The sequence below is a fragment of the Chenopodium quinoa genome, unplaced genomic scaffold (assembly GCF_001683475.1).
Source record: "Chenopodium quinoa cultivar QQ74 unplaced genomic scaffold, ASM168347v1, whole genome shotgun sequence".
Lineage (NCBI taxonomy): Eukaryota > Viridiplantae > Streptophyta > Magnoliopsida > Caryophyllales > Amaranthaceae > Chenopodium > Chenopodium quinoa.
In genome coordinates, this window is record NW_018745650.1 from 2,104,326 (window position 1) to 2,120,404 (window position 16,079).

Sequence of the window (16,079 nt, forward strand, 5' to 3'; positions counted from 1 at the left end):
TAACCCCTGTAATACTAAGTGAGTAACCTCTAACACTGACTAAGTAACCCCTATCTATAACACTGATTGAGTAACTACTATAACACTGACCAAGTAACCCATATAGCACTAACAAAGTAACTCTTGTAATAGTTGGTGACACGATTTGGCTAGCTACGTATAAAAGTTTGTAATTAAATATATTATAAATGGATCTTATTTAAAGAACTTTTTAAAACGAATTTGATGATGGAAATATAATTGAGTTATAAAATATTTATTAATATTTATAATTAATTTTGTTTATATGAAATATTAGAATTCTATCGATAATAAAACTCTATACAACAATTTTATCTTAAAAAATCTATTAAAAAATCGCTTACTTAGCATCATATGTGTCGTAATAATACCTATTTATCTAGTACGTGGCATGAAATTTGGCGAAAAACTGGAATGTCAAGTGTCGTTGTCTCGTGGCCTGGCTGCGAAACCATTTTTATTTATTAGTGATATGATGTGATATGATTAGAGTTATTTTTTTTATTAGTGAATATTAGAAGAAAAAAATTACTCAAATAAACAAATAAGATTTTTTTTTAATTAATTGATTTTATTCGTATAATAAATTTGAGTTATTTTTATAGACAAAATAAGGCTATTCTTATGAATAAATGAATAAAGTTACTCTTATAAACAAACGTGGCCCTTATTGAAATAATACGAAGTAATAATAGTAATAAAAAAAAAAACCACAAATGTGGCCACACTTGTACTATGTGACTAACTACAAATTAGACTTAGGTCATGTTCTCTTCATTTTATTTTTTCTAAACTGAAATCATTTTTATTGAATTGAAACTATTTTGATTTGTTGAACTTAAATTATTTTAACTAAATTGAAATTAATTTTACTAAACTTCAATTACTTTTACGGACGGATTCTCTATTATATTTCTTCTTTAGAATTACTAATTTTTTTAAGTTAAAATTATTTTAAGGTGAAGACAACACAAGTATTTAAGTTTTTGAAGCCTCTCCTTCGCACACATATGAATTTCCTTAATACAATTTTTAGTGCAAATATATTTGATTTAATGTATGTGTTTTTCTAATACACTGAAAATATTTACTACGAAGTACGAAGTATAATTTTGTTCTCCTTTTTTTTAAAAAAAAAAATATATATATATATATATATTTTTGTTCTAAAACATATTTAAAGCTAGTAGTTGCGGAATACATTACAAAATCACGCGTAAATCAGTGTAATTGACGAATATATTTCATTAATTTTTTCTTCTTTTAGTTTTTTATGCGTAGTCCTTATGGTTATATATACTCCATAGCATTTTCCTTTATATCTATACTAGGTGCGAAGCCCGTGCGATGGACGGCTTTGATAATTTTTTTATTATTATTATTAAAATTATGATTCAAATAGGTATGATAAATTTATTAAAGTTGAGTTATTAGAATATAGAGTTTTCTCAAGTTTATCTTTTATTAATAAGATCATTATTAAAATTATACATAAGTATCATTTTGTAGAATTTATCATAACAAAATTAAAAGGATGAAGACCTACCATTGTAAATTTCTCAAGTTTATCTTATATTCAATAAGATTATGATATAAAAATTATACATATTTTTTTTGGTGCAAAATTTTTAAGTGTTTTTTAATTATGATAAACATTAATATGCACGTTATTGACAACTATATAACATACTCTATAGTCTTGAGTTGGTGATGTTGTTGTCGTCGCCCACCACGTAGCACCATTAAGCTACTTAATCACATTTTTTTAATTTTTATTTTATATAATTAATCTTATCTTCTTCATTAATCAATCGATAATGATTACTAATTGTCCTAAATTAGCGTTTAGGGAGAATGAATTAATATTATGGTTTGATCTTGTTTTAGCTTTATGTTTTTATATTTTTTTTTGGATTTGTTATACTCGTAGTAATGATTTAATAAATTTCTCTTTACCTACATTATTTTACCATTAATTTATAAATAATTTTATTCTTGGTTTTTAATCTAAGCACGGCTTTGTTTTTGTTATTATTTAAGATTTATATCTTATTATATAATAATAATTTATTATTATTATCATTGGTAAACTATTAAAATTGATATAACAATTCAAAAACAAAGGTAAACAAAAGTATTAAGTATATGATTTGTTGTTAATAATAAAATATATATAAAAGAAAAACTAAAAAGCTAACATAAGTATTATTTGTTACGTTCATCTAAATCTCTATTTCTTGAATATGGTGTTTTATTATGTTTCGAGAGAATCCTTGATTCATAAAACTAAACCTGCATCATACACAAAATAAACAAATTAAAGTGTTAATATTAGTATAATATTAAATAACATATAAGATGAAATTAGAAATAGTAAGAAATATCTAAATGAATTATATATATTCCAAAAAATATATACCTTTATCTTCTTTGATGTGATTTGGTCGGATGAATCATGACCCTTTTCCGTTGAATCGATATTATTAAAAAGGCATTTTGCGGTTTCTGCAATGACTGTAACTTTATCTTTAGAAGTATCTTCACTATTTTTTATGACATCTTTATTCTACATCAAAATCATTTATGTAATGTTTTAAGAAATTAAATTTTAAATTCATGACTTCTAAATAAACATTAAATATTTGTAACAATTATTTAGTACCTCAATGACACTTTTGTCGAAAATTCTCATCACCGTAAAAGTTTGTCGAATTGTTGTACGATTATAAGCGGTGATTTTAACTTTGAACACTAACTCTCTTCCAATGATATTTGCAAAAATGATAACACTATAGAATTTTTTTTAAAATAAAAATTGAAAATATGTAAATTATATGCCAGGGAGTGTTGCATTACTACGGAACTGATCTAAATGTTGCAATTGAACAAAATCAAATCTATGCAATGAAATTTTATTATTATCTGCAATGCCCTTGACAGTTGTATTTTGAAAATGTATCATTATTTTGTTATATCTCACAACACGATATTCATTCTTGTTAGGTACAACTAAAAAATATAGAATTGTGTAAACTTTGCCTTCAATTAGTTTCGAACGAAATTGTTGAACAAATTTTCCTTTGATTGAATCGTGGACATAATCACCCTACATATGCAAAATAATATTGTATATTAAAATAATATTGTATATTAAAATAATATTGTATATTATTCAATGAATTTAAAACGATAAGTATTATCAAATAAAAAAAATAAAAAATTAAAGACATACCTCTTCATCAATTAAAACCATGTCCAAACTAATCAAACTATTATGTTTCCGAAAATTCATAACGTCAAAAAGCCTTGATACGTTTACTTTTATTTTTCAATCGTTTTTGGAAGAATTAAGTTCCCGAATCGACGAAGTAGACCTAAGAAAACAACGGAATGAAAAAAAAATAGTTAAAAATAATATCACCAATAACTACGATTTGAAAAAAAAAAAATTGAGTTTAAGGAATTAGACCAACATTTTCTTAAACCACAATATAAAATTCTAATTTTTTTTTGTATGAAGTATTGTGTGATTCTTTAGTGGTGCGTGAATTAAATTATTGCCTATTTATAATAATAACAAATCATAAGCTAATTAAATCAATTCATATCTTTTTCCTAACTTAAATTTTATCATTATTCGAATTGTAATCATTAAAATTCCTAACCGTCTAAGTAATATGATAAGCATATATTTTCTGAAAAGGATAAATTTAATAAGTTTTTTTTTAGAAATAATAATAATATACGTAGCCAATATTAATATAATAGGGATGTAATCTGCTGCTAGAACTATATTATATTATTTTCGTACCTTGAATTGCGTAGTTGAAGTGTTTAACTTGATATGAAAATATATTTGCCAGTTGCTAACTTGATAGGATTACTGTTTAATGTAGTATTTGCATATTCATTTTTCAACACGTAAGAGAAGGCCGGTGCACGTGGAATTTAAGGTAGAAGTTTCTCCATTTGAATATTTTATTATTAATACTTGTATTTACTTTGTAATTAATATTAATATGACATTAATCACATAAATATCAAATCAAATTAAATCTACAATTAATGTCACATAATCAATTAAGGAATAATTTTTATTTCTTATCATAAACACTATCAAAATTTTAAAGATAAACCCTATATCTAAAGATGATTATTTTAAAAGATAATTTTTAGCATTTTAAATAAATTAAATCCTAAAAAATCAATATTCGTTGTTTTTACGACAAAATTCTGAAATCTCATTTGTCACTTTTGTTTAGGTGGCAAATAAATTTTTTAATTCCAAAATAAAATCGAAATTACGTGGCAAAATTCTTAAATCTCATTCGTCACTTTTGTTTAGGTGGCAAACAGATTTTTTAATTCCAAAATAAAATAGAAACCTAATTTTTAATTGGTCAAAAACATACCTTTGCTTATGTGGCGCGACGAATGCTCTTTAAAAATGCCTACTTTATTTATATATATTAGATATGCTTAACTTTGCACATTTTCCAAAAAAAAAAAAAAAAAAAAAGCCTGCTTTGCACATTGGAAATTAAATGAAAACAATAAAATCATACATCACTATTAATTAAAGCCGGTCTCGCAGCCAGGCCACAAGACATCGACACTTGGTATTCCAATTTTTCGCCAAGTGTTGCGCCACATAAGAGATAAATATGTATTATTGTGACACATATGATGCTAAGTATGCGATTTATGGATAGATTTTTTAAGATAAAATTGTTACATAGAGTTTTATTACGATAAAATTCTAATTTTTCTTATATACAAAATTAATCATAACTTTTAATAAATATCCTATAACTCAATTCTATTTTCAAATTAAGTAAAAAGTTAATCTTAAAATTTTATCTTAAGTAAAAAGTTTATATTCTATAAATAAGCGATATGATACGTATGTCTAAATATACTGTATTATCAAAAGAAATTACATATCCTAAAATTTTATCAACAATCCGGGCATCAACATGCATTATCAAAAGGGATTATATGATCATATTCACATTAAGTAAAAAGTTTATCTTAAAATTTTATCATCAATCTGGGCATCACTAAAAAAATAATAGAGAATCAACAAAAATAAGTTTTAACTAGTAAAAATAATTTTGGTTTGGTAAAAAAATACTTTCAATTCTAAAAATAATTTAAGTTCAATAACAATAATTTCAAGTCAATAATAACATATATAACTTTTTACAAACAAAATTACAAAAAGTGCACTATTCAATAAATAAGCGATAGAATATCGTTTGTCTAAATATCCTGCATCATCAAAAGGGATTACATGACTGTATTAATAAATATTCAAGCCAAAAAGTTTATCGTAAAATTTTATCAACAATCCGGACATCGTCCGGGCACAAAACTAATATTTAATAAAGTAAATTTGCCTTTATTGTAAAGAATTACTCTATTAATTTAGATTTATAAATTAATGCACCAGTGTTGGAAGTGTACACTAGGTAAGATTTCATATCGGTACTAGTTAATTTAAAAAACAGCTAAAAATACAAAGTACTCCATAGAAAGTAAATAATTTTTTTTTCCAAATGCATTAAAAAATTGGGTAATATGTGTTTTAATTTTCCAGTATATTTTACCCTAATTCATCAAAGAAAGAGTTTTAATACCCATTAGGCAAAAACTATCACTGAATAGTAACCAAGACACATTCGTATGCAAATGGAAGCTAATTTTGCTGATTGAAGTTAAGAACCTCAACTAGTCAACAACATAGCATATTTTTTCGAAATATTAAACTATCTACCAACATATGAACATATCAAGCCCTAGGAAATCGACATATAAGCAGGGAGCAAGTTGACGTTAGAAAGGAAGCTCAGTGGTTCCAAGACGGTCCCAAACATCCGCTACTCGAAAAAAGAAATACTACTCAATCAAGCTAAGCCAAGTATATCCAACTATTTGCCATGTACACTGCCGGAAAACTGTTTGAGCTCCAAATACCAGGCTTCATCGTCGGCCAGTGCTGCCAACTCTTGGCTTCCCTTTAACCTCTGTCTCCTATAATATTGAAAGGAGAATTATAACTAAAGAGATTTACAGAAGCTAAAGCCTCCAAATTGTGAACTCGGACAGAAACATTTTAATAGGTGATTAGACTAAACCATACCTGTGGTAAGTGTAAATATATGTAAGACTTGGCTGTTGCTGGGTTATGGTTCTCAGCACCTTTACTCCAGTCGTAACATGACTACAATAGGAATCAAAGAGACTCAGTGAATACTACTAATCGTAGGGGAAGAAGATGAACGCAAACTAATAAATTTAACATGAATTGGAATTTTGAGACTGTAAACCTATTAAGGACATACCGAGTATGCAAATATAGATCCATCACTGTTGAATGCACTACAAGTTATTGGTTGACTGCATCTTGACATTGCCTAAAAATGCATAGTGCTATTAATGACCAGTAATATATGTGAGTAAAACAACATCAAAAACAATGACCAAGCGCAAAGTATTCCTAGATACCTTCAGTCTCTGTTTACTGTCTTTGTCCCAGAAATTAAAACCACCATCAGATCCTGCAGTTGCAAAGGTACCATGGACCTGGATAAAAGCATAAATTTCTCAGGTTAGGCAACAGAATGTATTTCAGACAGATGCTTATTATTTAGAGCAGTTAATATCATTTGCTAGCCCTACAAGTCTACGACTCAAAACATAGTTACATACACCATCATCTATGTTAGACAGACTCTCATATCTCGTCAAGTACCTAAGTCCAATCCTTGACACTTTGACAAGAATATGGATACATGTAACTTAATAATAAACCAAAATTCAATCATTTATAACAAGATAGCCGAACAAGACAATTGGAAGGTTGGACATAAACATATTTTTGAGAGAGAGAGAGAGAGATTTCTGTAGGCATGCAGTTGGGAGATAAGCTTAAAAACCAACTAAATCTTTAATGATAAAGCCCTACAGCTAGCCATTTACCAACAAGTTGAGAAGATAAAGGCAATGGGTTTATTTAAAAAGTAAGGCAGTTATGTTATGAAATGCATAAACTACAGGACAGAAAATCAAAGAATGCAACTTACAGGGTGGAAGTTCAAAGAGTTGACAGAATAAATCTCATTGCCCTCTCTGTGACATTTGAAAGTGAAGTTCTTGGATTGTTGTGCATCATCGAGGTGATGAACTCCTACTCGTCCCTCAATTGATCCAACCTGGATATTTAGATGATGAAATTCAACAGATATCAGAATAGCTAGTATAGCATTGAAAAGACAGATGGAATCACAAGAAAAAAGGTATTATAAGTAAAATGACGAGAATCACTAAACTTACAAGTCTGGAACAAGAAATGAGTAACAGAAAAAAGAAAAGGTTTATAATAATCAAACAGAAGCAGAACCTTCAGTGATTGAATTCTGATAGCTAAAGGAAGATATGACAACTAACAAGCCTATAGACACAAGAATGAAGTAAATCCTTCAATACAGACAAATGATAGAAGCAGAAAAGCTAAACTTGATTCACTAAACATTCCTCAAACAGCAATCTTTTGCGAACATACAACAGAGTGATGTACATACTTCTATAATTTATTATGATTGATAGCGTTGAAATTCATAAATGAGACCACATTCATAAATGAAGTCCTGTGAGAATGGTTTTGTCAAACATGAACTTGGATAGAAAGCACTTGACCCATTAGCATTTCCAAAATTAAAAAATGCAAAATTTCAGTACTAGTCAGAACATTTCAATAGTTTGTCTACATTTAGAAATTACAGAGCTAAAACATTCCGTAGGTGAAGATGCAAAGAAGGTAAGCCTCTTATCTTAAGAGCTACGACTTCTCAGTAGCATGTAATTTATAATTTCCCAATTAAGGTAAGCATCTATCTTGGTATCAAGCATTTTGCTAATTAGCATAATCAACTGTGCTTCAGACAAGAAATAAGCATTGAATATCAAAAGGAGGATCATAAAGTTTAATAGATTTGCCAATTACTATAGTCTATAGGCATACTTCGAGTTTATTGTAAATTTGTAATCAAAAGATTCAAAACTACCCACAGGAGACAAGGTTGCATCATTCTACCTACAAGAAAACAAGTTGAGTTAATTATTACCAGGAATCCTTGTTTATCAGGAAAAGCAGCAAGACACCTTGTCTGGTATTTCAGCGGTGACATTATCCTTTTGAATTCAGCCTGTCAATGGGAGATACAGATGAATGTAAAATTAAACTGATTGCAGCAAATAATTGATACACAAAAAATGTCATCTCAAAAAAAGAATTTGTAGAGTTGAGCAACTGCAACAAATCAATGGATTGAACAGGTGAAACTAAGATTTTTAAGGATTTAATTTGATATAGCCCCAGTTTGGCCAGGTGCATTAAGAATCTACCAAAAAAAAACCCAGAATTCTCTAACAAAATAGTAACGTTAGTGCAAACTGCATAAATAGTTTGCCACCACTGCATAAAGAAGAAATGGTAACACATGGCTTGAACATTGTTTTCATCCACCAAACTGAGATCCATTTACCATCAATCCGGATGAGCAAATAATATGAACCAGGATACCAAATAATATGTTTACATCATAGCGAGGAGTGATTTATGATTGTTTTTCAATTACAGACTCAAGAATACCTTTCTCCCCCAATGTTATGGAAACAGGGAGTGTAAATGTGGCACAAACAGAAATCCATTATTATGTCAATTACATTTTATTCCTTTGTTCTCAAGAAAGTGGGATCTTGAAGAAACACAATTAAAAAAAAGTTTTATGTTGTACCACACACATGTTCACAAAGTAAGTTTACGGACTCAAGGCCAACTTTCATACACAGGGACTAGCAATATTTTACAGTTCTAGTACTTCAAATTTTCTAACCACTAAATAAAAGAAATTAGTGAGTAAATTGAAGTTTGATGAAGTAAAACAGCTAATACGGACAGGATAAAAAGATTGTAAAGAACAGAAATGCTAGTCTCAAAAGATAAGTCACCTGAGGGTTCTGCAAATTGAACACTACGAGATTTCTATCCGCTGTTCCAACAACCAAAAGAGGATGCCGCGCAGTTAAAGAATAGCAACGCTCTGGGAGTTGTTGGGTATGGACGGGAGTTTGCTGCCTTAAATCCCAGTACCTGAAAATAAGCTGTTCAGTTGATAATCTTAAAATAATTGCAATGAAACAGAAGATACTCTTCTGTTATCATCTTTCAGTTTGCAATATGATTGTCATGAGGTAGTTGAAAACAGAGTTTCCATTCAGCAATTTAAATAGTGCCAAAGCTACAAGTTCAAAGGTGAAAACACAAACATTATATTGAAGTCTTAGCTTCATCAAGCTCAAAGAAAACTATGTCCATCAATGAAGTCATTTCTCAATTTAGCTATGACTAATTCATGTACTCTAGATATAATCCCATGCTTGTTGAAATAACTCGTGCTAATGGATTATGCATGCAAAGTTAATCCATGTCAAAGCAAAAGTAATAAGTTTAAAGGTCTGGATAGCAGCAATAAAAGAGAAAAAAGAACAAACCCATTCAGTTCTCACCTAAGCGTTTTATCCCAGCTCCCAGTAACAAGAACATTCATCTCAGGAATCCAGGCCATCTCTCTAATTGGAGCATCATGCATAGCCACAGTAATTGGTTGCCCACCAGACAACAAAGGCCACATCTTCACCTGTTTGTCACAGCCTCCTGAGAAGACAGTTGTTCCATCATCCTTCCAAGCCGAGCACAACACCTACAACAAAGTTCATTGGTTTATTGACATCCCATTCACAAGGGCAACTAACAGACATTACTATCTTATTCCATGTTTAAGTTTGTAGAATTAATGAATTATTACAGGCTGATCATGAGATATGGCTGCCTTTGGTGTACTATTGACATTTGCTCCGCTTTGCATTATCTCCCAACAACGCACCTACAAATCATATAAACCATCAAATGCAGGAAAACATGTTAACGACAGCTTCAAGTCAAAATGCTCTATTATACTTTGTGTAAGTAACAATGCACCCAACACAAGATGACTAATAAATAGTCAAATACTTAACAAGCCAATTTTGTAACATTTTACAATTAAAACATGTTAAAAGATATACTTTCTCATATGTTACTAACCCCCTTCAGCAAAGTGGCCATTTCAAACCCAAATGTTCTTTTCACTTTCACTTTGTTATCATGTTTTAGTCACGGCATTCTTCCACCCTCTATTGTGGAAATCATGGAAATGAAACCATAGTTGATCTAGCTTTCTAAGTGACAAGCCAAACAATTTAGTCACAAACTAGTTACTGTTCTAATATACTCCGTAAGTTAAGCTACACCTGTTAATCTAACAAACTAAAAAAAAAAAAAATGCCTGTAAAGGTATACTATGTAACGAAATTCATTACCAATAGCTTGGTTTTTTTTTTTGGTGCAAAAGAGGGGCTAGGCCCCAGTTACCAGTTTTGTTAATATTATGCACAACCTTATTAAGTAATAATAGACTTAATAAAGTTGTTAAAGCTTAGAATTAGCATCACTATACAAGACAAAAAACAAACAAGCTAATTATGTTTGCATAACCAAAAACCAATGTTTACCGATTAATACTACATTAACATTGTCCATTACCACAATCGAGTGTGTAAATACAGCAACCCAATAAAAGAATGCAACACTATTGTATAGAAGAAACAAAGCACACCACAAAATCATAGGACAATTATATAGCAATAATGGAAAAATGGAAAAATGTAAAAATAATTTAAAGAAGACCAACCTGATTATCCCATGAAGTAACTATAAGATGATTGGCCTTGGGACTGAAATTAAGGCTAGAAATTGAATCAGCTGGTGGTTGAGGTACCTGGGAGTTCATAAATTAACCCAATTTTTCATCATCAATTCATTATTCATCCAAAAATTACTACTACATTGTAGTTATTTGCTTGTATTTTCATAGATAATCAATAAAAACAATCTACATTAGGGTTTATACCTTAAATTAAAAGATCAGTAATATAATAAAATAAAATTGAAAACTTACCTCATATGATTTGTTGGGATTTGGGTTTTGACCCAAATTCGTAAGAGATGTAAAATTCGACATTAGAACTGAAAATAAAGCCAATCAAAAATAAAATTAAAAGGGGTTCATCAAAATTAATCAAATCAAACTAAAACATCGACAATAAAAGAAAAACATTATGGAAAAAGCTGATTACCCAAATATAAAATCAACAATTTTATGAAGAGAGAACAAAAGGGGTAGAAGAATTATTGAAAATCACGCAGAAAATGAGAGTTGCGGGTATTTAAATGGAAAGAGATTGCAATGTTAGCGTTAAATGAACGCAGTTGAGAGTTCGATCGTTAAAAAACGCAGTAGAGAAAGTGTAAGAGACTACCTTCAAAATGCCTAGTAACCTAGCCGCTTCCCCCCCCCCCCCCCCCCCCCTTTTTGGCTCCTCCTCAGTACTTTAAGGTCCTGTTTGGTAATGTAATGATAACTTATTCAAAAATTGAAAGATGGAGTCTCTACTTTTTAATTTGACTAATCGATTAAATTAGCTAATTGGACTAGCTTTCGATTAAATAATTTTAGGGTTATTTACTGGTCTATGATCGGACATGATCGAATCCGAAGATCAGAAATTTAAAATTCAAGATTCGGAGTCCATGATTCGACCAATATAACCGGTCTAAAATCCAAACTAAATTGGTTTTTGATTTTCTCTATATTACTCGGATTAATAATTTTCATTACATCTATATTACTCCGTATGAAAAAGAAAAAATAAATATATCCTACTTCATCCATTTCCCCCCTTTGCATCCACTCTTAAGAACTTTTGAAAACAAAGGTATTACATTGTACTTATTTGCTACCTTTCTTATAACTAGGGTAGTTAATGCGCATCATAAGACTTGTAACTAGTCATGTCCAAGAAGTTCTTTCTATTTGGCGTTGTATTATAACTTTAGTTGTTAGTAGCGTTAATAAGGGAAAATATGTAAACATATATTTTAAGGGTATAAATGTCCATGTACTATTTTTAAGAGTTAAAAAAAACAATTGACATTAATTAGGACAAATATGTAAATAAACATTTTAGGGAAATAATCGTCTCAACATTATTTATAAAAGTATGACCGTACTTTTAAAAGAGGTAAATACATAAATAAATATGTTTAAAGACATAATCGTCTCAACACTATTCTTACTCGAGTGCATATAGGCGCATAGGGCCATGTGTTTCACAAGCACATAGAAGGGCATTTTGGGATTTTTTTTTTCTCTCCCTCAATGGTACAGCAATACATTTAATGTACCATTATGCATGTAATAGTACTTTTTGCCACCAAATTTTGCACCACCATTTTTTCTCGTGTTTCCATTATTTACATAGATGTCATCCTATTTATTTTATTGGCACATATGCCCTATGGGCCAATACTTCTCCATTCTTACTCATATTTATTTTTAGTAGGAATATGATCAACATCCAACATGGGCTTAAAAAAGAAAGAGAAAATGCAAATCCCATCAATTAACTATCCTTCTTCATAGCTTTCTCTCTACTAACATTTTCTCACCCCCACTGTTCCTCACCGCCGTTGCCAACTTGCCGGTGAACTGGGTTTGATACTTTTCATTGATTCCCATCGTACTTGCCTTTTCTAAGTATGAGTTGGCTAGTAAATTGTGGTGTTTTAATTATTGTACTATGTTTTATGGAGGCTTTTTCCACGTTTCGATCTTTAGTATTTGCTTCACTCTCAATCTTGCTGCTTGTGCTTTGAAGCTTCTTGATTATACTAGTGTTGTTAAGGTCTTAACTTTGTACTAGATTTGATTCAAGTCATAACAAGGCGCTTTATAGGAGGACGTTTGCTGATAAAGAATTGGGCAATCTACGTTTAGCTAGGAATTATTTGGTTAAGGCTGCTAAGGGTGATCCGAAAAATAAAGTGTTAACAAAATTGCAATGTGTTGAGGGCTTGTTATAGTGTTAATTGGATGTTTCTTTGTTCTATCTGAAGCTGAAAGGTAAGGTGGTTCAGTCCGTTACTCAAGTCGAATCAACTTCCCAAGTCCCCAATGATTTTGAAGGAAGTTATGAGTTACTTTATTCTGGTTTGCTCTGTCAAGGAGGATTGTAGTGTTATAGGGTCAGTAGATGAGATTGCTCATGTACTGATTTTAATTGCGGTATTTCAAGTTCAGCTGTATTCTCAAAGCAAGTATTCTTGCCCGTTTCAGTTGGTATGCTAAGGAATACGAAACGCCAAGTCCCATCAGATTCAGTTAGTGTTGATATGGAATGTCAATTAAAGTTGGATTCTGTCAATAATGTACTACAACCTAACTTGCAAAATGTATACTAAATTAAAACAAATGAACCGTTTATAATGGCAAAAAATATATATTTAATTCTTTATAAATAATACGAAGTACTTCTTTCATCCCAAAATATTAGTATGAGTATTGATAAAATCCTAGGGGTATTGGAGGCAGTAAACAGGTTTTGTTAAGTGGTTAGTGATTAGTGGTAACATGCACTAACATCAGACTAATTACTTGCTTATCTACTGTACTTCGGACCAAAAGCAAAAAATGCCATTTACAATGATCGTAGCGTTATACCTATACAAAACCCACTCAAATCTGAACAAGATCGAGCCACAAAAAATAAGAAAGCAAAACAAAATGAGAAACTTTACAACAAACCTATACACAAACTTCAAGGTCCTTTAGAGAAACCAAAAGACTCTTCTATAGTTTCTTATTATTGGTATAGGTCCTGCCCCCCATTTGATGTAGACGGAGATGACCTTGTTATGGAAGATTGTGATGGCCCTGATGGGGGTGCTGTTAGGGCATATGTCATTCTCGAAGAATCGCTTTCAATTAGGCCAGCAACACCAGCAGCAGCAGATTGGGCATTCGAAGGAAGAAAGAGGTCATGCCTTTGATCCTTGTAGGCATTCCATACCTGCAAAAAGAAGTGAAACACCCAATTTTTAGATAACCAAACACTGAAACTAGAGGGATAACCATTTCAGTCTCGGACTCTCAGAAGAGGTAATCTATTATATGGTCTATACACTATAAGGCAAAAATCACCTGAAAGAATATAACAAAAAAATGTACAGTTTTTTGTTTTACCTAAAATCCCCACCAATTTCTTCAAGTTAATGCATCTCCATACAATTATACTCCCTCTGCCCAAGATTAGCTGACACATTTTCTTATAAACTCTCTATTTAGTTGACATAGTTCTATTTCTTTCAATAAATGACATGAATCCACTATCCACTTAACTATAATAGAAAAAACCCACTACCCACTAATTATAATAAAAAAAAAAAAAAAATACCCTACTACCATATAAAAAAATAAATAAAAAGAAATTAATTAACTTTGCCTATGACTGTGTCGATCTAAATTTGCACACACAAAAAAAAAAAAAAAAAAAAAAAAAACTGTGTCGAACTAAATAGGGATATGGAAGTACTAATTACCGGTTTACATAATACACATTCGAAAATATTGAAAAATTAAGGAAGTTTTTACTTTATTAAGAACAGTAACCTGATTTACTAATCAACCCCACTCACCCCCTCAAAACCAATGGACTGCAATCCAAAAACAGTGAAATGGTCATATGAGTGGTACCATTCTGGATTAAACTTACCAAACTAGGTATCAAATCGCGTCGCGTTAGCATACCTGATCTTGCATTGTGAATTGGGTCATTAATTCAAAATTAAAATTTATTTTCAATGTACATGTGATTTAGTAAGACCTCATTCGTAAGAAATCTCAACTCTCCTAAACACATCGACTTGATTAATGAAACATTAGAGTTTGGAGATGTAAGCGAGGCACTTTTTAGTCTTTTAAAAATATGCTTGCATTCAAAGCTTAAAAAGGGAAGAAAATGCCAGAATTTAACATAAGGTACTTCACAAAAAAAAAAAAAAAAAATAAAAAAAAAAAAAAAATCAGGTGTTTTCTTACAAAAACGTGGTTTTGACAACAATTTTTAATTATTTTTTGTTTAAAAACACGATTTGGTCAGGCCGTCAGGTATTACCCATGTTTTGTTACATTTATCCGATTAAGCATTCAGATTCAGGTCATCCACCTCCATTAAGGCAGCAAGACTAACCCTAGCTGGAGTGTGAATTAGGGAGCTGGCTAGCCATTAACTCATTGCACCAGGTGCCTTAATTGGCTTCCTTCTCTAAAAAATGAAAAGAGCAGTGATAGTAGAAAAAGAAGCCATTCATTATTTTCTTCTATTATGTTGCTGTCAGATAATCTTATATTCACACTTTTCACTTCTCCGTGTAGTAAAATTTTGCGACATGCCACATCCCTCACCCAAAAAGAAAACAGTGACACCTAGGAAAAGTGAACTTACATCAGAGGCATCCAGTATCTCACGCACACTACTGCAATGGGCTCCTTCTGTTGCAAATGCATGCAACACCTGGATAAGCAGCATAAAAAATATATTAGATGATTACATATAGGCAGAAAATGTTCAAAAGTTGTGTAGCACATCTGCTGATAAGGATTAATATTTCACATGTCACTAGAACTAGTTACTAGGGATGTGGCAAAGGGTAACAATGATCCAAAACAATTAGTGAAGTTAAACTTGGGCTTAGAAAAAAGCTCCTTAAAAATTTATTTTAACAGATGAACCAAGATTCAACAAGTATATATTCTTGTTCAGCAAATAAGATTGAATCCTTGAACACTAACATAGGGATACACATATATGCATATATATGAATTGTTTGTTATTATATTCGAGAATGACAAATTCATTTATTTTAAAAACAAGAATGACCACTTATTTTTGTTTAGAGAGATAGCTTGAAGCTATTTTAGTTTTCATTGAATAATTTAAAGTATTATTTTTACAAAACGAGTTCAGTTATTATTATTATTTTTTACAGGTAATGTACACGGGGAGCCCCCTCCTATCACAGGAGGGGGGGATGAGGTCCGAACCCCCGTCACACGGGG

At 30.7% G+C, this 16,079-nt stretch overlaps 2 protein-coding genes across 4 annotated transcripts in view; both read right to left on the bottom strand.

Annotated features, from left to right (window-relative positions):
• Positions 1-5,705: 5,705 nt before the first annotated feature.
• On the bottom strand, positions 5,706-11,485 carry LOC110716838 (protein RAE1-like). Of its 2 annotated transcripts, none has more exons than XM_021895484.1 (12): positions 11,443-11,485; positions 11,082-11,149; positions 10,815-10,901; positions 9,891-9,968; positions 9,592-9,785; positions 9,034-9,175; positions 8,148-8,228; positions 7,107-7,235; positions 6,529-6,606; positions 6,366-6,437; positions 6,164-6,244; positions 5,706-6,054 (listed from the first exon to the last, which is right to left on the bottom strand). In XM_021895484.1, the coding sequence occupies exons 2-12, from the start codon at positions 11,142-11,144 to the stop codon at positions 6,004-6,006; spliced, it is 1,056 nt and encodes a 351-aa protein (XP_021751176.1). In that variant the 5' UTR covers positions 11,145-11,149; positions 11,443-11,485; the 3' UTR covers positions 5,706-6,003. The 2 variants fall into 2 exon arrangements, with proteins under 2 accessions (XP_021751176.1, XP_021751177.1); XM_021895485.1 differs by lacking the exon at positions 11,443-11,485 and adding an exon at positions 11,260-11,436.
• Positions 11,486-13,496: 2,011 nt separating this feature from the next.
• LOC110716996 (dnaJ homolog subfamily C GRV2-like) overlaps positions 13,497-16,079 on the bottom strand; it is a 30,804-nt gene continuing 28,221 nt past the window's right edge. For both annotated transcript variants that reach the window (XM_021895639.1, XM_021895640.1), the window contains 2 exons: positions 15,466-15,534; positions 13,497-14,031 (listed from right to left, as the gene is read on the bottom strand). In XM_021895639.1, the coding sequence (XP_021751331.1) occupies positions 13,825-14,031; positions 15,466-15,534 (276 nt within the window). In that variant the 3' untranslated portion in view covers positions 13,497-13,824. The remainder of the gene's footprint in view (positions 14,032-15,465; positions 15,535-16,079) is intronic.